This window comes from Gobius niger (genome assembly GCF_951799975.1).
Source record: "Gobius niger genome assembly, chromosome: 11".
Taxonomy (NCBI): Eukaryota; Metazoa; Chordata; class Actinopteri; order Gobiiformes; family Gobiidae; genus Gobius; species Gobius niger.
The window spans coordinates 13472100-13498486 of NC_136862.1; the positions used below are offsets into that span (position 1 = coordinate 13472100).

At 41.5% G+C, this 26387-nt stretch overlaps 3 protein-coding genes across 9 annotated transcripts in view; 1 reads left to right on the plus strand and 2 right to left on the minus strand.

Moving 5' to 3' along the window:
- Window positions 1-9819, minus strand: part of specc1 (sperm antigen with calponin homology and coiled-coil domains 1) — a 69036-nt gene extending 59217 nt beyond the window's left edge. For 2 of the 3 annotated variants that reach the window (XM_079566126.1, XM_079566123.1), the window contains exon 1: window positions 9670-9819. The gene's annotated coding sequence lies outside the window, so the exon portion shown is untranslated. Of the gene's footprint in view, window positions 1-6048; window positions 6117-9669 lie in introns of those variants that run through there. The other variant, XM_079566125.1, reaches the window with a different exon arrangement.
- A 662-nt stretch (window positions 9820-10481) lies between these two features.
- Window positions 10482-12263, plus strand: timm22 (translocase of inner mitochondrial membrane 22 homolog (yeast); the record flags this gene model as incomplete). The annotated part of the gene is made up of 4 exons (XM_079566768.1): window positions 10482-10722; window positions 10829-11025; window positions 11745-11817; window positions 11895-12263. The coding sequence occupies 4 exons, from the start codon at window positions 10482-10484 to the stop codon at window positions 11969-11971; spliced, it is 588 nt and encodes a 195-aa protein (XP_079422894.1). The 3' UTR covers window positions 11972-12263.
- Window positions 12264-12520: 257 nt separating this feature from the next.
- Window positions 12521-26387, minus strand: part of abr (ABR activator of RhoGEF and GTPase) — a 138399-nt gene continuing 124532 nt past the window's right edge. For all 5 annotated transcript variants that reach the window (XM_079566118.1, XM_079566119.1, XM_079566120.1 and 2 more), the window contains 7 exons: window positions 17926-17985; window positions 17471-17580; window positions 17264-17403; window positions 16005-16139; window positions 15733-15838; window positions 15511-15664; window positions 12521-13741 (listed from right to left, as the gene is read on the minus strand). In XM_079566118.1, the coding sequence (XP_079422244.1) occupies window positions 13652-13741; window positions 15511-15664; window positions 15733-15838; window positions 16005-16139; window positions 17264-17403; window positions 17471-17580; window positions 17926-17985 (795 nt within the window). In that variant the 3' untranslated portion in view covers window positions 12521-13651. The remainder of the gene's footprint in view (window positions 13742-15510; window positions 15665-15732; window positions 15839-16004; window positions 16140-17263; window positions 17404-17470; window positions 17581-17925; window positions 17986-26387) is intronic.

A 26387-nucleotide genomic window follows, 5' to 3' on the forward strand; every position in this document is an offset into this window, starting at 1 on the left:
ATCCTATACTGTTCTAATTCTATTATTTTCTATACTGTAGATGTGAACTACAAGGGTTGTTTGGGGCAAATGCTCCAGTGAGTTCTCTTCAATTATAGCCTACAAACCAAAACACAAATGTCTATGACGAAAGAGTTCTATGTTGTAAATTAAATGTCATGAACAAAGTCAAACATGTGTCTTGTCAGTAGTTGGCAACGTCCGTGTATTGTCAGCCAAAACAATATAAAAAGGTGCATAATACAGTCGTGGAACCGCACAACTCGTTCAACAGCTCTGGTAAACTGGTCACTATTTATAACGTTTTGTTTTGTGAGACAAACAGGTTTTTACCATAGCACACAAACACATTTATGCTAAATGATAACTCTGGTGTTTCACATTTTTAAATCCCCACTGGCTTATTATTATCATCCCATTATTTATGGGATGCACCAGGTATCCCAGTAATCTTAGCTGTTGATGATACAATCCAGAACTCTATTGACCATTCATTCATACTGTACTGTACACAATCATCATAATCTGCTCTTCATTTTGTTGAGCCCAGACACTTCAGCTGAGTATTCAACATGACAGCTTCTTGACACCAACACAAATTCCTCACAAACAAACAGTGTGCTGCTTCTGAAGGCTCCAGTGGGGTCAAAGATCACGGACTCACAGAGCCCTCCATTGTGCGAGGGAGACTTGTCCGTGTACACACGAGGGAGGAGGTTTGTGAAGATGGCCGTGTTTCTGTAGGATCGTCGGGCCTACAGCATGCCGAAGCCGAGGAGCGTGTGGGCAGAGCAGCGCACTGAAGCGGCGCCAGACTGTGGTCAGTGGTGCTGGTGGAACGCGACCACACCCCTGCAGCATCACTAAAACTGCATCTCGAAAAGCCGCTGGCGAGAATAAGAAAATAGTTGGGCAGGATTCTGAGCTGCACATGCTGTTTCACACCCTGCTGCACGCTGGGATTTTCACGCTGATCTTACATAAGCAGCAGGCCCTCTCCTCTCTCTCTCTCTCTGGAACACCAGTAAATGTGGTCCTAAAATGCTTTTCCAACAGCACCCTGTCTGCTTCAAATTTCACATGTCTATGGATTTGTTCAACGTGATTTATGAGCTCACTAAGAAAACTCTGACATTGCAAGGTCGAGAGGGCTATCAAATTAATATGCTTCCCCTTTTCTTTAAAATACAAACAAATCCAGCAGCATGGTTCCATTAGCATTGTATACGTGCTCCAAAATCAATATCCTATGGTCTTACGCCTCATAATGTAAACATCGAGTAATGGGTGTCTAACTCTTTTGCTCTTACTTGTATATCTTGTTTCTGATTTGAGTAGTACCAAAGATTAAAGAAGCAGAAGCCAGACAAGCCAGGCGACATGTGAGACGGTGGTCAATACCAACAAACACTAACAGTTCGTACAGGTCGAACAAGCCCTGTACATGTAGCCGACCACAGTACAACAATGCAGCAGCCAACGATTCTTGAATAAATAATGAGTCAACATATACCTTCAGACAGGCACTAGACCGGGGACACCATGGGGATTCCCGTCATTAAGTGACACAGGAGCTGGCTACTGCAATCAATACAGACAAGCTGCACTGTTCAGATCAAACTGTAGCAGCAGCAGAAGCAGAAGCAGCCCTCCTTCTTCTGTCAACAGGAAAAAGCACTGAGTCAGAGGAGCTGCATAAAAGACGGGATGTGACTATGCATAAGAATTGTGCTCGGAATGACTAAGACTAAAGCGTGGCTAAAAATATAGTTTTCCAAATAAAAACATTACAAATTGAATGGTCGCAATTAGCAGACGGTAGCAGTAATACCTTCTCTGAAAACAACAAAACATGGGGTCTTGTATTATGTGTAAAACCAACTAACCCTGTACTTCAGTAGTTCATATTTCAGGCTTATCTCCATGGCTAATGCTACTGAATCTGGAATTTAAAACATGAATCGTGTCCCTCTTCCAAACAAACCTTGTTGCTAAGCCATAACAGTGCATCTAATAATAAATTCAAATGGTCCAAAGGGTAACGGCATCTTATTGTACATGCAGCCCATCAGACCCTTCATAGAGCACATCTAGCATAGGTGGCTGTGGTTTTAAGACATTGATGTATCGCTATGGCAAATGGTGCACCAAGATCGAATAACAAAGTCCATTTATGTCCATTACAGCATCTTAATCCACTTTGTGTTACGGGTCATCCTAGACTGCGCGATGGTCTCTGTGTGTTCCTCTTTGAAGGCAGTGAGGATCTGAAAGTAATGCTAATGCTTTCCAAAACATATAAAAAGGAACTAATAGCAGATTTGCTCATACGAAACAAAGGTCACGAAAAGGCACGTGCAAACTTTACATGGCAGCAGTAGCCAGTAGCAATACAGAAAACGGTCTACTTTAACAACCACAGTGGGCACCTGAGCATGTATGGTCCTAGCATAGTTAGGACAAACAGATAGTAGTGTTAACACAGCAGCATTTATTATAGACTGGGTGGAAGATGACGACTGCTGCTTGGGACGGCATTTTTCACCAAGAGAAAGCAGAGTTGTAGAGAAAAGTGCTTAGCTGAAGATTTCTATTGATCCGAAGCAAAGCTGGTTCGATAAACAAGTTAAGATGTCCAAAGTGAGGACCTGTATGATTAATTCTAGTTTCCTTGGCATGGTCCAATAAGCTGGCAAAGATGTTTCAGCTCCCTTTTGTCATTTTGAGACCTGTGGTAGAGTGACTTGCAATAATTTACCAAAGAAAAATGGCTCTCCAAGTATCACCCTGTCTGTCCTAAATTTGCACAGCGCTTAGGGAGCCGATATAGCCCGGTCGTCATGCATATTTTATAGTCTTCATCCTCTGTTACATCTTTCCTCGAGCTGCACTCCCTCAGGGCCTAACTTCCTGCTTCAGTGTCAAAGTTCTTTTCCCATACAGGCAATAGGCACCAGATTCAAAACGCTTTTCCTCTCTTTAGCTTGGCCGGACGTCTTCTGAGTGGGTGGACTCCATAGAAACGCCAGCATCACCCATGAGGAGTGAATGGAAAGAAAGAGAAAGGAAGACTGGCCGGCCACAACAGAGCGCTTTTCCCACAATGGAATTTCATACGTTCAAAGCAACAGCGCTGCTTTATGTCATCTGAATATGTGGGTGTGACCGTGATTTTTGAATATAGATTACAATGGGCCCGACATCTTTGAGCAAACATTTTAATGACACATGCCATGCAGACGCAAACAAGCCGGTCCTGTTTAGCTGGGAGAGGAAGCCTGAGAGTTGGAGCTCTCTGACAAAGATGTGAGTGAAGAGAAGAGACGTGTGACTTTGTTTTTTTTGTTGTTGTTTTTTACCTCTGGACTGCCCTGTAAGACCCATTTATAGAAGCACTCCTCTGAGCCAGCGAGTGAGACTGAGATGCTTGAGTATGTGGCCCATTTCCTGAAAACGCTACTTAAAACTAAGAAAATATCAATCATCTACCACCATCAAAAACATTGATTAGGCAAAAATCATCACCGCCTGCTGAATATAGGAGCTGGGATCAAATGCAGATTGTTGGGAACCGTGGGCGAACGCTCAACGAACTGCCCAATGTCACCTGAATGTGACATAATCAGGCCATATTGATTCAGCTGGTTCTTTTGTCTATTACGTAATGCCAATATTAACATTCATTCCGACACTGAGAGCTTGGAGACAAAATTTCCGTTGGAGGAGGCTGGATACCATCTGTCTACAGAGGTAGTCAGTTAAATTATCACCCTACACAGCCGTTAGAAGTGGTGAGTGCTGCTATTTATTTACCAACTCACTGCCAACACTGTTCAGCCCGGGCCCAATCTGGCAGCTCCTCTTATCTCCTCAATTATATCCTCCTCCAGTGTGCAGGGAAAGGACATGCCATAGTGCCTCTCGGGATGCAAAATATGCTTTTATTGTAGCCAATGTATTTTTGCTGGACAGCGGATTGTGTGGCTAAGATTCTTGGGGATAATAATATATTTTCTTTAAAAGTGGAGTGGGTCATAAAGAGGTTTTGTCAACTGAAATCAAATCCATCTGCTTAACTCACTCTAACTAAATGTGCTTAACATTTGCACGTTGCACTTAAAGGAACAGGCCACCGTTTTTCCATACTGAGATATGTTCATACCTGAGCTTAGACGAGTTGATGCGTAACTGTCTGGTCTTTGTGCCTGCACTCAGTCACGCAAAAAGACCAAAGACGTTGTTAGCATTTGGCCTCTCCCAGTATATCTCTATGGCTCCAAACGGGGGTGAAGTTGGAAGCTGCCACGCTCTTCCACGGGCACAAAGACCAGACAGGTGCGTATCAACTCATCTAAGCTCAGGTAAGAACATATCAGTATGGACAAACGGTGGCCTGTTCCTTTAAGCTCATATCTTTCTTGCTTTATCTATATGCCATTGACTTCCTGCTGTTAACATCAGCTGCAAAATGTGCTGACCTTGAACGCATGAATGTCTTGTTGTGTCTGCACTGTGCATTGGTGTTTTTTTCTGCAAAATGAAATTCCTAATGGATAAATAAAGCGATTTTGATTTAAATAATCACTGTTTAATGAAGATACAGTGCAATCACAAGAGGAGTTCTGTGCTTTTCATGCTTAAGATAGTTGGGTTTTGATACATCACTCTTTATTTATCCATTATCTCGACAACACTGTGCTGTAGAATCGTGACCATGTGAGTACTTACCTGAACATCTGGGAAAAGACATTAATAACAGCTGTAAAGTAAAAGGTACCTTCTACCTACCATCCATCTTATGCACCTAGTATAGTATATAGAGGACAAGAAAGAGATAACGAGTATGACCTCTCCTTTCTCTAGCTGGACAAGAACTATTCAGTTAGATATGATGTATGTTGCCATTGGAAATATACAACTCATTGGTCACTTTGAGAGGTACAACGCAGTTCATTCGAAAGTTTATCCCAACAATCACATGACAAAGAACAAAAGCCTTTATGTCAGACTCTCTCAAAAGTTTATCTGGGTGATAGAAATGGCATTGTTTATATCAAGTAAATTTACCTGTGAATAGTGCTACAGTAGAGGTGCGAGCTGAGAGCTGAATTCAGGACACCATAGTAATAGACGTGTGTAGGGCAGTGCAGTCCTTCAACATCCCATGAGCTGCACCTCCCGAGACATTTAGTTCTTTTTGTATTTTCAAAACGAGCTATATCCTTTTTCAGCTATACCACTGGACACATGCTCTCAAAACAACCCCTGGATGTAAAGAACAGCAGTCATCACATTGCTGTCCTGCTAATGAGTTGTACAGAGGATGTGGAAGGGTACAGAGGAGACCTGGGAGACTCCATGCCGTAGGCGGTTTGAGGACACAGGTAAAGTATGCACTAAATCAATGACACACAAAGTCAGATAAAGCATATAGGAGTATTAGGCAGCCATCTTGTTAGCAGATGGGTAACACTGAAGCTTATATAAATCCTGTTTTATGTGGAAGATAAAGACACATTTCTGCTTGAAATGGGAGACTTGGCCATGCTTAGTTTGTGATCTATGCCTGGGACAGACTGTTCTGCTCTCAGCCCCAGAGCCAACAATGTATATTTCAGGCTATTTCTCTTTCTCGGATGGTTAACTGAGAGTGAAACGGTGCAATTAGGACCACGTAACATCATAGAGGCTACATGGTCATGACTGCAGCCGTTTATGTTTCATGGTTTTTACGAAAGAAAAGAGGTTGATTTGTTGGTTTTACCCAAATGACCCACCAATGCCCTCTTGTCAGGCTGAACGAACATGAAGTGAACTGTAATTAGCCTCACTTCTCCTTTTCATTGTATTCCAAAGCGCAGCAGTTTCACCCACAGTGGTCCAGTGTTTCTGCAGAGTTAAGAAGTCGCTCCTAACGTGGCAGCACCAGAACAGCACACAGAAGCTTAGTCAGGGTAAAGACCCATAATGAAGCATTTAAAGACCCATAAGACATAAACAACAAACATTCACGGATGATTAAGCCCCGTCGCTTCACGTGGCACTGACCTAATGAGGAACAAATGGCTGGCAGTGTGGATCATGTGAAGAGAAACTGCTGGCGGGGCACTGAAAGACTCCAAAGGCAAAGCACCTGACTGTGGAAGTGACCAAGAGTAACATTCACTCTGAGAAATGAAAACAAACAACACAAGCTGTTGAATTGTCAACCATAAAGCGCGGAAACACAGCCTTTAAAGTGTGGATTTCTACTTGTATGTCCAGCAGCGGTTGTAGCCGAAAGTGTGGTCTGGTCCGTGAATATTAAAAGACCGGTCCGGACCATTACGGACCATGACCTCTAGGGGCGCTGTGCACTGGTCCGAGTGGTCCCTGATGGTCCCTGAGATGGTCTCTAGGTCCCTCGAATGGTCTTTGGGCTGAATTAATGGTCCTGTGTATTATGTGTGGCAGGAGTGGAGTCCTAATAGGTCTATATCAATATTTCTCATTCATATTGAGTAAAACCAACGATTTGATTTGGGAAGATTTTTTATTTGAAAATCATATTCTTTATCCGGATGGTTTTCGACATAATCTGTTTCAAACATTGCTCTATATTCATTCCAACCAACTGAAATACGCAAATTTGCGACATTAATGATCTTTTTTTTAATTGTAGCCTACTCATTACGATTATAGACCCCATCTACTGACATTCTCTAATTCACCGTAGATATTACGTGGTCTAACGGGTTACGTGCATGACTGCGATGTCAAGGGTTTGAGGTTCGAAAATGACTTGAAGTGTTATTTTTGGTTTCAAAACACAGAAGATGATTTTTTGCTGTTTGGTAATTAGCCTAAACTCATATAAAGTTAATACACTGAATAGTATTTGCTCCCATTTTATAAGTCCCTACTAATAGATCAGTAGTTATCATACTAAACAGGTTAATTCACTGTTCTCTTACCTCTGGACATTGGACTGGACTCTGCACTAGAGAATTACAGGAGTCACCTTTGGGGATGCTGTTCACTAGTCCGCCAGTGGTTTGTAACAGACAGTGGTCCTTGGGCCCATGCAAGAATCAGGGACCACTGGTCCGAGTGGTCCGGACCACTGGTCCGAGTGGTCCGGACCAGTCAGGGACCGGTCCCTGAGACGGTCCTTGGTCTGAGTCAATGGTACCCATGGGCGCAGATAGCGGGGGGGACGGGGGGGACATGACGTACCCAGATTTTCATTCACCTGGATCCGTCCCCCTCACTTTTATGAAGAAAAATATCTTGCAAGCATTTTGCAATGTGCGAAACAGCGCCTCCCTTGACCATTCACTTTGATATGCGGCGAGAAACGGTATTGCGCTCATGTGTTTGTGTTGACTGGGCTGTGCGTGTGTCAAAATGCGAAACGCGAGCTGTTGGTTTACTTGGTTATCAGACAGTGTAGCCTACGTCAGGACTGCTTTTTCATACGTCATGTGGCATGCTTGGTGAGTGATTAGAAACCGTACCAATACGCATTATTGTCTTGCAATGATGGGCAATTAAGTTTGATAGGTTGTCATGCCTGAGCAGCTTTGTCCCCCCCAGTTTCAAAAACCTATCTGCGCCCCTGATGGTACCTGTTATTTATGACTGGTTTCTGCTTCATACAAGCATAACGGACCACTGGTCCGAGTGGTCCGGACCAGTCAGGGACCGGTCCCTGAGATGGTCCTTGGTCTGAGTCAATGGTACCTGTTCCTTATGACTGGTTTCTGCTTCATACAAGCATCAGGGACCACTGGTCCAAGTGGTCCGGACCAGTCACGGACCGGTCCCTGAGACGGTCCTTGGTCTGAGTCAATGGTACCTGTTATTTATGACTGGTTTCTGCTTCATACAAGCATTAGGGACCACTGGTCCGAGTGGTCCGGACCACTGGTCCGAGTGGTCCGGACCAGTCAGGGACCGGTCCCTGAGATGGTCCTTGGTCTGAGTCAATGGTACCTGTGGCCTGTGACTGGTTTCTGCTTCATACAAGCATAAGGGACCACTGGTCCGAGTGGTCCGGACCACTGGTCCAAGTGGTCCGGACCAGTCAGGGACCGGTCCCTGAGATGGTCCTTGGTCTGAATCAATGGTAGAATGGTAGCCTACATGTTACTTATGACTGGTTTCTGCTTCATACAGGCATCACTGGTCCGAGCGGTCCCTGACTGGTCCGGACCATTCGGACCAGTCAGGGACCGGTCCCTGACATGGTGCTGCTGTACACGTGGATCACGTGGGTGCTGCTCTGCTCAGCGAAGCTCAGGCCAATTTGCGCTAATAACATATAACAATAATAAAATGATTCAAGAACTTGTAAAGCCACCACTCGGTTCATTACATAAATCCATGTGTTCTGGGGCTGCGGAACTATCGCAAATACTCCTGCTCGTAGGGCTCCATAGGTAGAGCGCCGGGCTTACGTGTACAAGGTCGGTGGATCGATCCTGTCCCCACCTCTATTTTTTTTTTTTTTTTTGACGGGGAACCCGCTGGGAAAAACATTAATGCTGATCCGTATATTCAGTTTATTTGGACATTTTAAAAACTGTACAGTTATCAATGGTGCTAAGAATCATTATCATAAACCGTAAAATGTGTTTTGAAACCAAAAATAACACTTCAAGTCATTTTCGAACCTCGGACCATTGACATCGCAGTCATGCACGTAACCCGTTAGGCCACGTAATATCTACGATGAATTAGAGAATGTCAGTACATGGTGTCTATAATCGTAATGAGTAGGCTACAATTAAAAAAAAGATCATTAATGTCGCAAATTTGCGTATTTCAGTTGGTTGGAATGAATATAGAGCAATGTTTGAAACAGATTATGTCGAAAACCATCCGGAAAAAGAATATGATTTTCAAATAAAAAATCTTCCCAAAACAAATCGTTGGTTTTCCTCAATATGAATGAGAAATATTGATATAGACCTATTAGGACTCCACTCCTGCCACACATAATACACAGGACCATTAATTCAGCCCAAAGACCATTCGAGGGACCTAGAGACCATCTCAGGGACCATCAGGGACCACTCGGACCAGTGCACAGCGCCCCTAGAGGTCATGGTCCGTAATGGTCCGGACCGGTCTTTTAATATTCACGGACCAGACCACACTTTCGGCTACAACCCCCTCTCTGTATGTCATTACACCGGAATAGGCAAAATAGCTTCTGCCTTTATGCATATTTTTCCCCCTCTATTTACTTGTTTAAATGTCTGAATAACCTGAATCTGAATTGGGAAGGAACACTACAACACACAGCTTTGGATTTGTTATTCTTACTGCGTGCCTTCAAAAAAAAATGTTAAAAGTTTTTGCATTCTCACCGCAGTCACAGTATGCATCCTGTTGAACTCACGACTTCGCTTGGGCGGCTGTCAAAACAGGCCAAACCCCCCTCAGCGTAAGAAAGAATACAAATCAATTTACCGTCTGTTCACTTTGGGTGCCAAATCCAATAATTACACAATGACGCACCTAATTAGCGTTAAACATTACGTGGCGTGCCAAAGCTGGTGCCATGTCATGAGAGGAGGCTGTAACAGTGAAGAGTGAGGATGTATTTGATTTGGCGCTTGTCATCGAGGAACAGAGACAAAGTCATCACAGGAAAAGGCAAATGTGGTTAGATAGCGCTCTCACCTCAGTTTGGCGGTGTTGTGGAAATGAGCAAACCAGCGTGGGTCCGAGCGACACTTTCTACATGCGGCGGCGACGCGAACGAGCCGAGCTGATGACAGGCTTCGCAAGTTCAACAGATCTATAGATGTTAACAATTGTTAATAAAAGCGGATGTGGACAGAATTAGCCATTAGCTCGTCTTCACCTGTTCGTCGCTGCGGTGTCTTGGTGCTTCTAGATGTGGATGCTGCTGCCGCCTCATTCACTCACCACCAGACTCATGAAACTGTCCCAGTGCTGCTCTAGAGCCGGTAGGTGGAGCACGAGTTTTGGCGCAGTGCTCGAAGAGACCTCTGGGTAATGTAGTTAATGTCTGTTAAAAGGATAATAAATACAAATAAATGAACAAACCTAGTCACATTGTATACGTTGCTCACCATATTATATGTAATATTACTTGTTGGTATTTTTCTGCTTCGTGGAAATAATTTAACGTGCTTTTGTATTTACATGATTAAGAAACAATATATATATAAATCAACTTGTTTGGTGAAATTACTTGATTTAATATTGAAATAATTATTTAAAAAAATAAAATAAATTGGATTCAAAAAATGGCCCATCAATGTCGAATGTGCTAATACATTAATGACAGCATCTCGTGGGAGATAATGAACTCTTCTAATTTATAAGTGCTCTAATTATGAATTATTATATTTTAAGTAATTTTATTTAGTTTGAACAGTCACAAATATGAGGTAGTTTTGAGTATCCGGTTACGAATTTGCGATCGGTTTTAAAGCTAAATTTTTCTGCCGCCGTCATTGAGAAACATGGCGGCCGCCACAGACAACGCGACTGCCGCTGCAGCAGCTTCCGATTCTTTGGCAAATGGACCTCAAATTCAGTACAGTACGGTCTTGGAGCATCTTATAGGGGACAAGAGACCCATGAAGGACCTCAATCCCGCGGTTATGGGGGCTCTGCCAGTTCCTCCCAAGAGCGACGAGCAGAAGATGATTGAGAGGGGCATGGAGAGCTGTGCGTTCAAATCTCTTTTGGCCTGTGTTGGAGGTACACTTCACACGAATTTGTTTGTTTGTTTCTTTCCCCCTGTGTAGTGTCGAGTAATTTATGTAGCAGGCACACGTACACCTCAATATTTTCTCACTTCCCTTAGGATTTGTCCTTGGGGGAGCCTTTGGAGTCTTCACAGCAGGTATCGATACCAATGTCGGGTTTGATCCTAAAGATCCCATGAGAACGCCAACAGCACGAGAAGTCCTCAAAGACATGGGACAGAGGGGCATGTCATACGCCAAGAACTTTGCTATCGTCGGAGCGATGTTCTCCTGTACAGAGTGTATCATCGAATCAGTAAGTTACGCACACATATTATGCATACATAACATGTGCACTACTCAAACAGGGTGCGTGCACGTCTGTGAATGCACTCAGGCTGTTGTTCTATGTCAAATTGTTGTTGTCTTTACCATAGTTTAAATTTAGTCTTATAGTTTTAAGTTTTCCTACTTTATTCATATGTGTAAAGACAGAATGGGGGAGGGAGGCCTTTTGCTACTTTGCACCAAATGACTGGAATGAGGCACAGAAAACCTTTTGTGTGGATAATCTTGTGACCTTTTATCAGTTTAAATCCCTTGTAAAGGAGCATCCTCCATGTGACTGCTCTTGTTTTATACGTTTCCTTAGTATTGTGTTAAAGTCGTTATAATTGTTATATTGTTGACTGTTATCTACCTTGTATGTTCTAACAGGTCTCTCTTGCAAATGACACATTGAGTCGAAAGAGACCACCTGTATTAATAAAGTATAAAGATTATTATTCATCTAAGTTATGTGTTAGTTTCATGTTGCACGATAGACCGAAAAAAAAAAATCCTAGTTGTGAACCTGTTCATAATACAAACCTAGTTCTGATTCATTGGTCATCTCAATATCAGACAGCCGAAGAAAAAATGAAGTGTTTTGTGGTGTAATAGCGCCCTCTAGTGCCAACATTTTAATGGGACAACTTGGATGGGGAAGCAACGCTTGAGACTTCTGGTAACTGTTTTTCCTTTTTTTCTCTGCAGCACAGAGGCGTATCAGACTGGAAAAACGCTGTATACAGTGGATGTGTTACTGGGGGAGCCATTGGGTTCAGAGGTGGGTAATAATGAGAGAACTTATATTTCTGTATACATTACGCTTTTGTTGATGTCCATCCACATCTGTGTTTACAGCTGGGCTAAAGGCTGGAGTTCTTGGATGCGGAGGTTTTGCTGCATTCTCCGCTGCTATTGAATATTATTTGCGGTGAAGACTGTGGCAGAATGGACTTTTATTGTGACTTTGGAACAAAACTCATCAGTGCTGAACACTTGGAGAAGGTGTCTTTTGTTGGTGTGAAACTGAAAAGACCTAAAAACTTAAATGCAAATAATGTACCAGAGAATCACCAGAAACGTGCAAGTGATGGTCACACTTTGATGGATTGGAGAAAAGCTATTCCACATCATTATTTTATTAACACTGTGACTTCTTACAGTTGTCAAACTATGTAAGATATGTATATTATTTTGAGTTATGTTTTGCTTGAGGTTTTTATTAGGATTATATGTCATTAAAAAAACTCTCTGAAGTAATATAATAATGTAAATAAACATTTTTAAGTAATCAGTCCTGTTTGTACATTCTTACAGCGTCTAAGCAGACGCCAGATACATTTGATTGGTTATATCTAGTTATGCGGCCACCAGGGGGTGCTCTACACTAAGATGTTTTTTCCCCAGACACATGCAATTTTGCATTACTGGGCACACTCATTTTTTTGGTCACTCATAGTAAAAATATGCACGTACACAGGTAGTACAGTGTTTTCATACGTTTAATTTTACTAAAAAAGGGGAGAAAGTTCACATTGACACTTAGTCTCAATATTACAGTATATTGAAATTCTTCTCAAAGGAAGTAAAATACAACATTTTTATTTTATTTTCCTCTTATATTAAAAATATCAAATAGTACTCATCTAGCAGTGCTTACAGTATTGGTAGATATGTCACAGGCTTGATAGCAAAAAGGTTGGCTTTGTACAGAGCGGAGACAGGCTTAGCCTCACAGAGACAACCCACCTTTGTGTTACCGTGCCTGGCTCGATTGACAAGCTGAACATGCATGAGGGCAACTACACAACCATCCTAGAGATTACACCAGTGCAGTAAGACACTTGGAACAGGCTTGCAATGCAACAACGAGAAAAAAGCTAAATGTTCCATTCATTGTGTTATTTTCCCAAAACCCTCATTTCACAGAGTGCCCATTGTTTTCTACAAAGTGATGTCAAAAAATTAAACTGGCAGGTGATACTTTCAGTACAGCTTACCATTCATGTACATGGTGAATGAGAAACAATGGACTAAAAAAGAACATTACTACCTGAAAAAACTTCAAAAACAGACTCATTGAACTAGAGAATCCCTCTAGTTTCACAACTGTACAGGCACACATATAATTATATATATTTAAAATAAATAGGGATATTTTGGCCTGTGGGGCTCTCATGTCTTTACAGGAGACAACGGTTGTTATAGCCGCTGCCCAGTCCTCAGACACACTCATTCTTGCAAGTGTACATCCACATCGTCACTCACACTTCTTCCTCCACCACATGCGCAAAGCCGGACTGGGAAAAACATAATTAAAAACATGAAAATTATTCTGGAATGCATCTTATCGGGAGAAAAACGATAGAGGTTTCAGTCTTTAAAGAGCACATTTTTTGTGACATGTTTTTACATTGTGGTCCCAGAATGCCCTTGGTGTCCTTACATTTACAAACACGGGGCCATAGAAAATGCATTGGTGCCTTCTGGCGCATTTTTGTGTAGGGAATTTGTACAGTAGAAAGAAGGAGAGTTTAGTCCAACAGCTCTTCTCCATCTCTCTCTGGTCCACAAATGCTGCCCCCTTCAGGTGAGAGGTGGTGGCGCTGCTTGGGTTACACATCAGTGGAAAAGTAGAGTGTGTTGCGCTTTAGTTCAGTGATGGAGATGGGAGGATGTTGGAGGTAATACAGCAGCACCTGGACCTAGAAACAGAGAACATCATTTGAGAAAACTTACATGAATACAACTCCATTTCTAAGGCAAAGTGTACAAAGTGTAAAAGTGTACTTCATACAGCTTTAAATTTAAAGTGGATAAGAGACTTTGTGTTACCAAGCTACAACTTATCAAGCAAACAAAATAAAGTTTGTAATCTTACACTGCTTCATCTGCTTTGTTGCTAATTCTATCCAACAAACATGACCACCGAATGTATAATTATTATTTTATATGCACAGTTGAAAGAAATATGGGTTTGTCAAAAATAATAAAACATTAATTTTTTATAGTAATTTTATAAATAAAAGAGAAGGACTATTTTTTGTTGTGCATTTTGTTAATATTTAAATAGTTTACACCATTGGCATTGCATCTGTGAAAGTGGCCTCATTGAACAATAATGCTGAATGTTATGTTTTGTTTCCTGGGCTTTCTTTGTGGTTCTCTTTGATAATATTTGTTTTAGCTTAGCCTCCTGTCGAGATTGTAGATACAAACCATTCTTACCAAATAAAACAGAATTATTTATATTCTGTTATTTGGGCCAATTTTAAGGCTCAGCCACAGTGCACTGCAATAAAAATAAGCTTAAATAAAATGACTGCCTTCTGCAAGTTCCTAATTTCCCATTAATAATGATTTAGTCCGGATGTTGTTTACTCTTCCCACAAAAAGCCATGCGTACACAGGAAATGCATATCTGAGCAGATGAAACGGACAGCAGCCTAAATACAGCTGGGAGAGTGGGCAGCAGGGACATGGGTCACTGAGCACCGTGGGAGGATTTTTATTTTATTTCTTTAATAATGAAGGGAGTTAATCCATTAAGTAGACCCTGATTTGTTGCTTTTATCTAACCTAAATTTAGAGAATGGATAAAGATAATGAAAACAACCCATTTGTAAAATAATCAACAAATAACCAATATGCAAAAAAGAACAAGAGCTACATCTGCCTACAGGTAGATTTAGGTCAGTCACCTGTTTGCATTCAGGCAGGGACAGTTTTTCCATTACACAAATGTAGGCAATTGCCTACGGCCCCCTTAGATTTTACTTTGTGGGCCAAAAGAGTCAGCAGTGCGTTATTTTTCCATGTGTGTTTACAGTCAGCTGCTTCACCTTTACAAGTGAATGAGGTGTGAACAAACTTCTGTATCTGTTAAATTGTATCAAAATACAAGACATACTGTCAATCTCTTGCCAAATTTTCCGTGGAGAACTCCCCAGTTACCCAATAGACAAAATCTTTTTAGGTTTGTGTTGCACTATAATGTTGAAGTGTGTGGGGGTATATTAGAAAATCAGCGATAAGGTACAGTATGTCAATGATATGGTACAGAAAATATGTTCTCGCCCGGTTTCGAACCGGGGACCTTTCGCGTGTGAGGCGAACGTGATAACCACTACACTACGAGAACTTGATGACTTGCCCCTCCCCCACTTCAGCTCAAGTTACAGGGATTAGTGTTGTCCAAGGGACACTACATTGGGATCAGACTCCTGTTATTTTTCTGCAATGACTTAGTCCATACTGTATATCGTCCCTGTTCCCACTCTTAGGCAACAACAGTGAATAGTTTAGCTAAAATAGTGAACACAGCCCAAAAGCTGAACTTTTTAAGGTGGTGAATTCAAACAGAAGGGTTTATTTCTTTAACAAGTTTTTTCAACAAAGATCTTGTAACAACTATTATTGAAGTTAAACACACAAAAACGTAACTGGGATATATTATTTGTGTGTGAGGTGTTACCTGGGCCATGACGTCATGTGACCAGATGTCTGAAGCAGAGGTGATGTGCTGTCCCTTGGCGCTCTCGGACTCTGAGGGCCGGAGCAGTGTGGGGCCAAACACAGTGGCCAGATTATGAAGGGACATCTTGTTTATAGGCTCCTTCTCAGCCACTCTGCAGAAAAAAAGTATGTCACAAAACCAAACTCAACACATCATCATTATTTACTGCTGTGGTCGTACCGTTTGAGATGCTCCAGCAGTGTGAGGAAGGTCATGAGGTTGGGCTCAGGCAGAGAGCGGAGGAGGTGCATCATGCAGTTCTCTTTGGCCGCTGGATCTGAAAGAGCTGCACAAGACAGGAAACACGTGTCACACACAAATACTCCCTTCACAGCTTCTCAACATCCATGGTTTATCTCTCTCAGCTGGTGAAACTGCTACATGCCTCAGTTAACACAGAGAGCACAAACCTCCTGGGTCAGGTTTATGTTTATGAGAGTCAAAGGTCATACCTATACCCTCCATGAAGGCGGGGTAAAGGCGATCGGTGAGCAGAGGCTCGGGCAGCTCCCTGAAGTACAGCTTCAGTGTCCCGGCAATGGCGTTTATGTCCATGTCGCTGAGCATCATCAGGATGTCTTTGGTATCTGTGGAAAAGAACACAACTCTTAAGTACATCTAGTACACGTGGACTCACTTAATAACAGAATAAAGGTGACAGGTTTATTTCTTTCTGGAGGGGGTAGGCCTGTAAAGTGTTTCACTCAATAGGAGACAACAACAATACAATAAATTATTTAGATAAACAGAGGCTTATATTTTTTGGGGTAAATGATGTGGTAACATATGAAATTGTGTTTAATTAAGTAAAGATTTTTAATATATGCAATAAATAAATAGTTGGCTAATTAAGTGATACATATCCACTTAAGTAAAAAGTAACAAGTAACACAACAAATAATCCAATGTACAAATAGATTGTACTCAAAGTGTACTTTAGGTGATTGCCATTGACAATCCCTGCCACGACTTTCTTAGAAAGGTTTCTGAACTGTTTTCATAAACGGTAACCTGAGATGGAAAACAGCTGTTCTTAACAAGTTTAGACAACATGAGATGTAAATTGTGGGGCACTGGGAAGGTAGGGTAGGTTTTGATGAAAAACATTATAAAATTGTTTCCCCACTCTAACAATAATCTGTAATAAAATGTTCATACAAATACTACTGTGGTTTGTCATTGTATAAGAGTTAATTCAAGAGGTAACTTGCTGATAACTTCTAATATAGTTCTAAAATAAGGCTTAGTTACTTAAAAATAAAGTGTGTTAAGTGATTCTGTAATCACACCTCTATCTCACTAAGTGGAGTTTGCTTTAAGTCATTGCCAGTGACAGCTCCCGTTACCACATTCCCACTAAAGTATGTGAGCTAACCAGGTTCTACAAATGGCAACCAGATGGAAAATAAGTGTTCTCGCCCGGTTTCGAACCGGGGACCTTTCGCGTGTGAGGCGAACGTGATAACCACTACACTACGAGAACTGAGTGCTAAGCCCCTCCCCCAACGCAACTGTCGTTATGGGACCAGCTCTCAGCAAGAGCCACTATGCTAAACAAGTCTGAGGCTCCCTAGCACACATGTGGGTCAAAGGTGGAGCCAACTTTCCCCTGTATCTACTGAAGGACAAACTACTAGTTATTAGATTATTAGACTGACGCAAACTGTTTTATAGAGCAACTGTGGTGCAAAGAAGAAAAGTCATGCCTTACTTGTGTCAAATGCAGTTTTGAGGGCCTGGATGTCTGTGGCCACCCCTGAGATCCTATAGATTCCAACTTCATCTATGCCTCTCTTCTCCACCTCCTCAATGCACTGTCGGACGATGTAAGGCACTTTGGAGCGTTCACGCCTGAGGACAGGGGAATAATCGTTAAATTACTGCCAAATTCACTCAACACAAAAAACAACATACTTACTTTGTCACTACGTTGATCTTGACTCCAAACACCCCACTCTGCTTTTTGGAGGGAGTTCTCTTCAAGCTGAGGTCCCGACTTGTAAACTTCATGGAAAATTCCACTTTAATCTGTTTATGCAAAAAGCACACAACAAACTTCCATTACTGAGAAGGCAACACAGTGTGTAGGAATTGAATTCTGTGACCATTTCAGTGTTCAAGTGCCTCGACATCCAGAGGCGGAAAGGCACTACAGTCAATTCAAATGAAAATGTAAGAAAAAGGTAAACCGTAATTACATTTTTGTGTTTCCTAATATTGTATTAGGTAGCACAAAAGAATATCATTGTGTCTATTAACCAACTTCCTTAGTAAATCTAACACTGTTGAAACCTTGACTTGATGATTTCAGTGCTCAAATTGTACTTTTTCCCCTTACCATACGTTATTATACTTTTATAAATTCTTTCTTACCCCATTCATCTCTATGACGTCATTGTGCCAGTTCTTGGACTGCACCGTCTGAGGATCGAGCTGAAAAACAAAAAAAACAGAACAAAGGAACATTTAATTTCATAATCAGAGTCTTTTAGGATGTGGTGGTTCAACATGAAACATAAACTCTCATTAATAAAAAGGCAACCCATGATAAGCATAGTAGGTAACATTTGCTGAACTCTGAATATACAAAATATAAATGTAACGACAAAACAGCACCATGATGGGTTGGATTTACAAGTGTGCAATAAGCAGAATAACCATGTAGTGCAAATACAGCAGTGCAAATGGTGAGCAACAGGTTATTGAGTGTTCATGAGTCTGATAACAGAGGGAAAAATCTGCTCTTGTGGACAGTCATTTCTTTCTCTTGAAGAAAATTCAAATCCGAAGCACTTGCTCTTTTCAACACAGATGAGTTCATTTCTCCGCAGAGCTGGTCAGACTCTGCCCTTTAAAACTCAAAAGGAAGTACTGCTGTTCCTGCCCGGTTTCGAACCGAGGACCTTTCGCGTGTTAGGCGAACGTGATAACCACTACACTACAGGAACTGGCTGCACTCTGCCCATGCCCCCCCCACCCCCCCTCCTTCTGCTCCCCCCTCTGCTACATTAGGACATGGTGTGAGATAAAACACCACAGGCATCTCCACAACACTACAGATTCTCCCTCTTACATAAGCATAACAGTATGAGTGTGAAAACGGTGAAGTTTACGCTGCAGTCACGCGGTAAACATGTCTGCTGCGATTGATGTGGCCTCGGACGGAGTTTACTTTCGAGCGGTGCATTTTTCTAACCTCTGACTCTAGAGCCGATCAAAGTCTGGCGGTGGTTGCGGGTTTACAACTACCATTACTACAAGTCTACTTCAGAATGACTGATACCACTAATGTATCCTCAAAAGATTAACTCACACACTTGACTTCTTCCCATGATACTCTCTGATAGATGGATCCTACTGTTGTTTTAAGTAGGCTCTCCCACCACAACTGCTAATGTCTTTTTTATAGGCTGCTTTAGTTTTATCATTCTCCATAGTGATGAACTGAGACAATGATGATGATTGTTGGGCCGGCACAAGCGCAGCACACTTCTCTTATTGTCAGCAGCCATTAAAAGTTCTCAGGGAGCGTATTTCATTACCTCGTAAAAAGCCCATTTGGCAACTCTTTCACAAATTCCTATTGAAGGTCTGTGAGCTCCCAGCAGGGTTTGGGTTCAAGAACAGGGGGCAGGTAAATGCCACAATCGAATCAATCTCCTGCCGAGTAGACGCCTGGTGTAACCCCAAAATGTGTCCCTCTTCCACTTATGTCCTTAGAGCTAATTTCCCAAAAACCTGATTAAAAATGAATGCGCTCAAATAGGGTTGTAAAAACAAGAAGGATCCGTTTACAAGAAGTGCTACACTCCCTGACCCCTCTCAGAGAAGTTCACTGCTTTTATTAAAACTGCTTGGCTTTCTTCATTCATATTCCTTTTTTCGTTTTTCTGAACTAATTGGTTATAATGAAAAGTACAGAGATGCGTGCACGATAAGAGAGCATTGTGTGGACGGTTAGATTCAGCCTTGGCTAAAACAAAGCAGATTTGAAGCCTAATGCAGTGTGGCAGTGTAGTGCAGGGAGCAGCGGGAGGCAGCAGGCTTTTAGATACGTGGCAGCAGGTCTGGAGAGTAGTCATCATTAATGCAGTCAAATTATATATTTAGAAAGAGAGTATTAAAGGGATATTTCAGGATTTTTGACATAGGGCCTTGTTAGAGAAATAACAATGGTGTTCGAGAGGATAGATGAAAAACAGGCAGCAGTCTGGATGTCTTATGCAGGAGAAGTTTATTTACCATCGGTGCGGGACCCGGAGACATGAACTCGAGACATTGCACAAGTCCTACCATTCAAGTCTGTCTATGCTTCCACAGAAGAGGGATAAATACCCTCTCAGAGCGTCATACTGATACGCAAGCATTCAGTGGCTGAGAGTGGGCGCCTGAGCCTCACAGTCAAGGCTATGACAGAGATAGTACGACTGTAGAGCCTGACCCAGTATGATAAATAGCGATTTAATGTTATCCTCTAACAGGCCTCATTTCCTAGTTATCCGGAGTGTTTCTGATTTCTGGAGATATTTTTTTTTGTAATTCATGCAGTTCTTATATTTGACGAGTTACGTGGCGCTAGGCTAGTGCTAGGCTAGTGCATGTCTATGGTAACTAGTAGCCTGCATTAAAAACAACCACTCCACAGTGCAACTTGAGGCAAATCACTTATAACGCCAGACTAACGATATAAATGTCTGTGTCGATAGAGTAATTTTAACCATTTTGCATTTAAAATAACTTATACTTGAGCAGCATCAGCTACGCAGCGGTGGAGTGATCTGCTAGAAAATAGTCCCTCAAAATGCGATCATTCATGTGATGCAAGGTCAGTTATATTCCAAATATTATTCTATGGACACAGACATCTAGCGTTAGAAATGATTTGCCTCAGGTGCACTGTGGAGTGTGTCAGACTGTTTTTAATGCAGGCTAGCTGATACCATAGAAATGCACTAGCCTAGCACTAGCCTAGCGCCACGTAACTCTTCAAATATATGGACTGCATGAACTACAAAAAATATATATAACACTCTGGATAACTAGGAAATGAGGCCCTATGTCAAAAATCCTGAAATATCCCTTTAAGAGAAAGCTAGGCCTCCAAAAAAGTACAGTTCTGTTTGCTTTGTTGTCACATGCACATATAGAAAATACAAAGCGTACTAGTGTAGTAAAACGATATCCATGACACCAAAGGAAAGCTAGAGGGATTTTTTTCTCAATGCAACGGTGCCTGAACAATTTGGAGTTAGGGTGTGAAGGAAATTCAATAGAGGGCATGCAGGTGATGTGTCAAGTGTCAACGTTGAGTCTAGAAAATTGTAATTAGTTGTTTTGACATATGTTGAACCAGGCCTGAAATTGTGAAAAAGCATCCAGGCTTGCTCTTATAAACTCTCATCTTTCCTCAAATAGTAATAAAAAAAATCCAACATTGTCAAATCAAAAACCAACCAGTCCCGGAAACAAAGCGACTTTGTTTTGGTCTGTCTTTCATCCCAATCCCAAGAAGATATACAGAACAAGGACATTTTTCCGTTCCTGGCTTGTGGCTCGCAGGAATGCTCGGATGGGATTAGGAGCAGATGAGCATGTTCTGTACAGTCAAGGAAAAGATAAAAGTCTTGTGGTTTAGGAAAGACATCCTCCGGCCAATGTGGATATGATTTAAACTGTTCCTTTGTTCACGCATGAATGATGAGTAGACTTCATATGTAGCCAACCATTTCATTTGATCTACGTTTCCACTCCATATGATTTAGATGCTGATGCGGGCTCAGCTGGTGGAATTGCTGCCCTGTTACTTTCCATTAATGGCCTAGTAAACCTGGCCACTATATATATGCTTACACACCCTTGTCCCAGCGCCCTTCCATCGACGTTGCACAATGTAATACACATGGTCATCAGATGATATGGTGCGATTTATTTATAGACTCTAACACTGTTTCCGCTCTAGATGTCGGTCATCTGTACAGACTGTGGCATCACGGGCCGAGGATCAAACGCACAGATTGTGATGTGCCCTGGGACAAAGCAGAGAGCCCAAGAGAAAAGCCGTAGCAGTTTTGTTTTTTATACAAGCTCAAAGAGTGAACAATGTCCCAACTTAACCCGGTTCTTAGTCCCCCCTGAGGTTTAATTAATAAACTGCCTTGAAACTGTTCAGTTATTCAAATGTGCAGTAAAAAGTTATCAGGGATTGTATCCGGCTGGGGATTGGGGATCGTAGGACTGTACACTGTAATGATTCTTCATTCACTCAACACATCGAATTCGGACACAAAGGGCAGTTTCAAAGTTTTACTGAAGCTCAATTTGTTACATAGAAGGAATGAATACCAGTGGATAATTTGTAACGCCTGAGGTAAAGGAACACAAACGTGATTTGGGGCCGGTGTGTTCCCTCATTATTGAGCAGGAAGGAACAATATGGGAAAAGGAAAGTCAGCAAAAGCAATTTAGTACTGAAAGAATAAGTTAGTTTTATATTAGTAAGACAGTATTGTTAATATCGCAGGTATGTTCCATCATGTTCTCCCTCAAAATAAGGCTTATTGAAGGAATTATTACTTATCTCGAAGACAAAGTAACATGCAATACAATAAATAATAATCAATTCAATCATTTTTTTTACATAGGCCAAACTGCATGAGAATTTTGTACATAAAATCGCCACATATAATTCTTTGGATATAGTGTGGATGTTTTTGTTTGTTATTTAATTAATATTTGTAGTAACCTAACCTGACCTAAGCCACTAAACACAATCTCTTAACTACAAGCAGTACCACATTTTTTATCACTCTTCTTGAAGAAAAAAAAAGTGCTGTTCCTGCCCGGTTTCGAACCGAGGACCTTTCGCGTGTTAGGCGAATGTGATAACCACTACACTACAGGAACTGGCTGCCCTGCTCTCGCCCGCTGCTCACAGATAATCCTGCGATCCCCACGCAACACTCCTCAGTCACAACAGCCGGTCAGAGGTCTGCAACGGAGGTGTTGTTGCATTATGTAACTACTTTGCACAACTTCTACTATAATATCACCTTGTTAATGAGTCAGAACTTTTCAATTCATCTTATGCAGGCAATTAAAAGAGAATTAGGTAGTAATCTTGTGTGTTAAGTAGCAAAGGGCGTAATGTGTGCTACTAATTACGGTGAGGGTATGGGTCATCATTACTTTTTAATCTGTGCAATAAAATCTGTATGTTCAACCGAGAAGAACAGTGGTCTCATATTCAAATAAACAATAGAAAGGCCACTAATCCATATGGATAGCTATTTTGTGAATTCAAGTGTACATTAAGCTTAAGTGATTATGCTGCAGGCCATTGTTGCCATGGTAAATCGCAAACACACGCCATAACCTGCTTCATAATCTTGTAATATGCCAAATTCCTGTTTTAATTTGTCCTTTGTGTCAGTTTTCCCGCCAACGCTCTCAGCCTGATTAAAAATCCATTCAGCTCCATTGCGGTTTATTGGTCTTTTAATTATAAAACTGTACAGCGATTGTGTGATGAGGATTAGAGCAGTCTGCTAAAAATGTCCTCAAGCGTACATGAGCGGCGCCCTTATTTTTAGCTGCGTAATGCTGATGTATGGGTTAGTCAAGCGTTGTGTACCCTCAACAGCTGCTGATGTCACTGTGTCCACGCGAGGCCCTGATTTTGAGTGTTGCCATGTTGACTCGTCTTCCTGACTTCCCGGCCTCAGCGAATCAGAAAGGCTTTACAGGAGACAGAGAGACGCGATTGGCAGAGAAGCCCGGCATCTTTTGTAGGTGCCTGTAAACAGTTACACGCGGACTCTTATGCAACACAACCCTGTGGCATTGGTGAGGGAGGGCACTGAGGCGGACAAAATCTAAGATGTGTTGAAGTGAAGGAGAGATGGAGAGCTATAGAAGTCCTTTACATTTAACACGGCAACAATAATAACGGGTTTATAAAGAACTTGGGAGAATGAAACTGCTCTTAAAGTGGACATATCATGCGTAATTGATTCTTAAAAACATTACTTTGGGTACCTCAATATTGATACTTTAAATTTGAAAGTATGAGACAGTAATGATACACAGGACCCAGAGCTGGCCAGGATTTGCCTACAGCTCCCCCTGCAGGCAGCAGTAGGAATGACACAGTGAAAGGAAGCTAACTTTATACTAACTTTCTATCACAGCCAGTCCGAAACATCACGGTCCCTTTATCCATCAGAAAATCCCAAATAACAATAATTTACTCCATTTAAAGGAATTGGTCATTGTTTTACAGTTAAGATTACATATAAAATAACAATTAGCAATGGCTTTAATTCAAAAACTGTTTTAAAAGTAGCAATTTTTTCAGGTTTTGCCTGTGAAGCCCCCCACTTTTCTGCTTGACTGCTCTATGACATAATAATATCCAAGAAAAACAGAGCACTTCAGCTGTAGAAGACGATTAACGTGAATGGCATGCATGAATCAAGTGAAATACAAGTTTAATAACATGATATGTCTCCTTTGGTTTGGCAAATCATTCAATGGCAAATTCAATATTTGATGCATGAACAGTCTAATTCAAGGGGTATATACTTGACAAACATACATTTACTGAACAAACTAGAAAAACAAAAGACATGTGGGCCTATTTAACAAGGGGACATAAGATTGCTTTTCTCTGTGTTCTTTTTCATTCAAACTGCATTGGCTTGGCAGTTTTGTTGTACAGTGAATATTTTAATGCCACTTTTAAAGGGGCTAGATGCAAGTTAGCCATTTTACACTCACTACTGCCACCTCAGGTCATACGTGTAACTGCAGCTTCTACATTAAGCTTATGCATGATGGCAATTCGGACCTGAATTAACACCTTTTTGAGTGACAGTGCAGGATTTTAGAGGCTGTGGTGAATAGGTCTGGGCTCATTCTACACATTAGGACATGGCTGGAACATATAGGGGAAGGAAAATACATAATTTTAACATTAAACTCCGCATAGTCCCTTTAAGACATTTCAGAGCTTTTTCTATCAGATAAAGTTTTCTGTTTCTCCTCCGTTCTCTACGTACGACCTCTGTGTGGATCTGCCTGATTGCCTCACAGCGCAGACCAGACCATCATTTACATACAGTATTAGATCATACCTTCATAATAAAAGTCAGAAGAAGATAAACGATGTGTCAGGACTGGCTGTGGTTGTTGCCAGTGTTTTTTACAGAGGACCTTATGTGGAATGCTCTGTTGCCCACACGCACAGTATGGAAAAAAAAAGGTGAAATCAATCATACGTCTGGTTAGGTCCTTTTATTAGGTAGATAAAACTAGTCCGAGCTAGAACTCCCTCTGTTTTAGTAAAGCAAATAATATGAGAATTGCAGTGATTCTTCAAATTTTCACAGAAAGCACCATTAAATATGTATCAAATTTACAATCTCCTAAAATATAAAATACCGCCAGGCCTAGATCAAGAGCAAAATGGGACAAAAGCGAGTCTAAAAAGGGACTAAATTATGACTGAATCAATTTCTTGGTAATATAATTGGATGAGGTTTCAAAGAGAACCACTGTGCAGCTGCAACTACCCATTTCACGTTCTAAAAATGGAAAGACTGTGCTGCACGACAGCCTAGGGGTTTAGGCTGCGGCACATATGCTTGTCACTTTGCTTCAGTCTTGTTGTGAGTTCGACAAATGGCTCAAACAAAAGCATAATGAATGTCTCGCCCCAGTCTTCACCCATTTCCTGCTGTATAGTCCGTCTAATAAAGCCTATAGGAAATTAATAAAAGATGGCAGGTACAGACAATCACCAAAACATTATTACATTTTTAAGACTGAGGAAGAACCTGGAAACAAATTAGGACCTTATAGTCCGGTTCACTATGTAATTTCGCCGGATTTTTGTGAAGAGTATCAAAACTATACATTTTTTTAAAAGTTTATGAAGTAAGCAATCAGAAAAACAATGTTTCCATTTGCTCTGATATGTAAAAAAAAATCCATTTGGTCGGTCCAATCAAAAAAGTCAATGAAACTCTTGTCATATTTTTCACGGTGTTGCCGTAGCGATGACCAGAACTCCCCAGTTTCTCTAACGGAAAAATTGTATAATTGCACAATTTTACAAAATGACAAGGGCAAGTGGTATTTTTCTCATTGCTTATACCAAAAGGTTTCCTAAAATATATAGTTTTCACACTTTCCACGAAAATCCCACAACAGGGGAGATCTAGACATACTGTAGTGAACTGTTCTGTGCTGTAGAGGCTAGTTGGTTGGTTTGCTAGTATTTCTGGTCTTTTGTGGTCTTCCAGTGTGGTAGAATGAGGATAGGAAAGACAAAATAAAATGTTTAATATGATCTTGGAAGCAGCCAGACACCTACGCAAAATCCTGGTTTGACATATCTCCCTATATAGGCTCTTCTTGCAATATATATAACTTGTCTTCTTCAGCACATACCCCATTAAGACTGTGAGCGACCGCAGAACCCCCTACTTATAATTACTAATACCTCATTGTCTGCTCTACTGCCGGAGGGTTCGGGGCTGGTCTCATTGGGGAAGGGGTCAACACGGGTATCATCCGCGCCCCTCCCAAAACTCATTAACCAATCAGCGATCCCCTGCTGCGGGATGGATTGGAGCCACGAACAGGTTGTGCCCTCCGCTTCGGGACAGGCGCAGATTTATGTGGCCTATATAGAAAGCCATTAGGGAGGTTCCTGGCATTTTAGGCAGACAATGGGATGAACCTTAATATCTCATCTGTACTAATCAACGGGAACAAAATCCAAAAATGGGCAGGTTTAGCGACGCTGTTCCTTCCTGAAATATAAAAAATCGAGA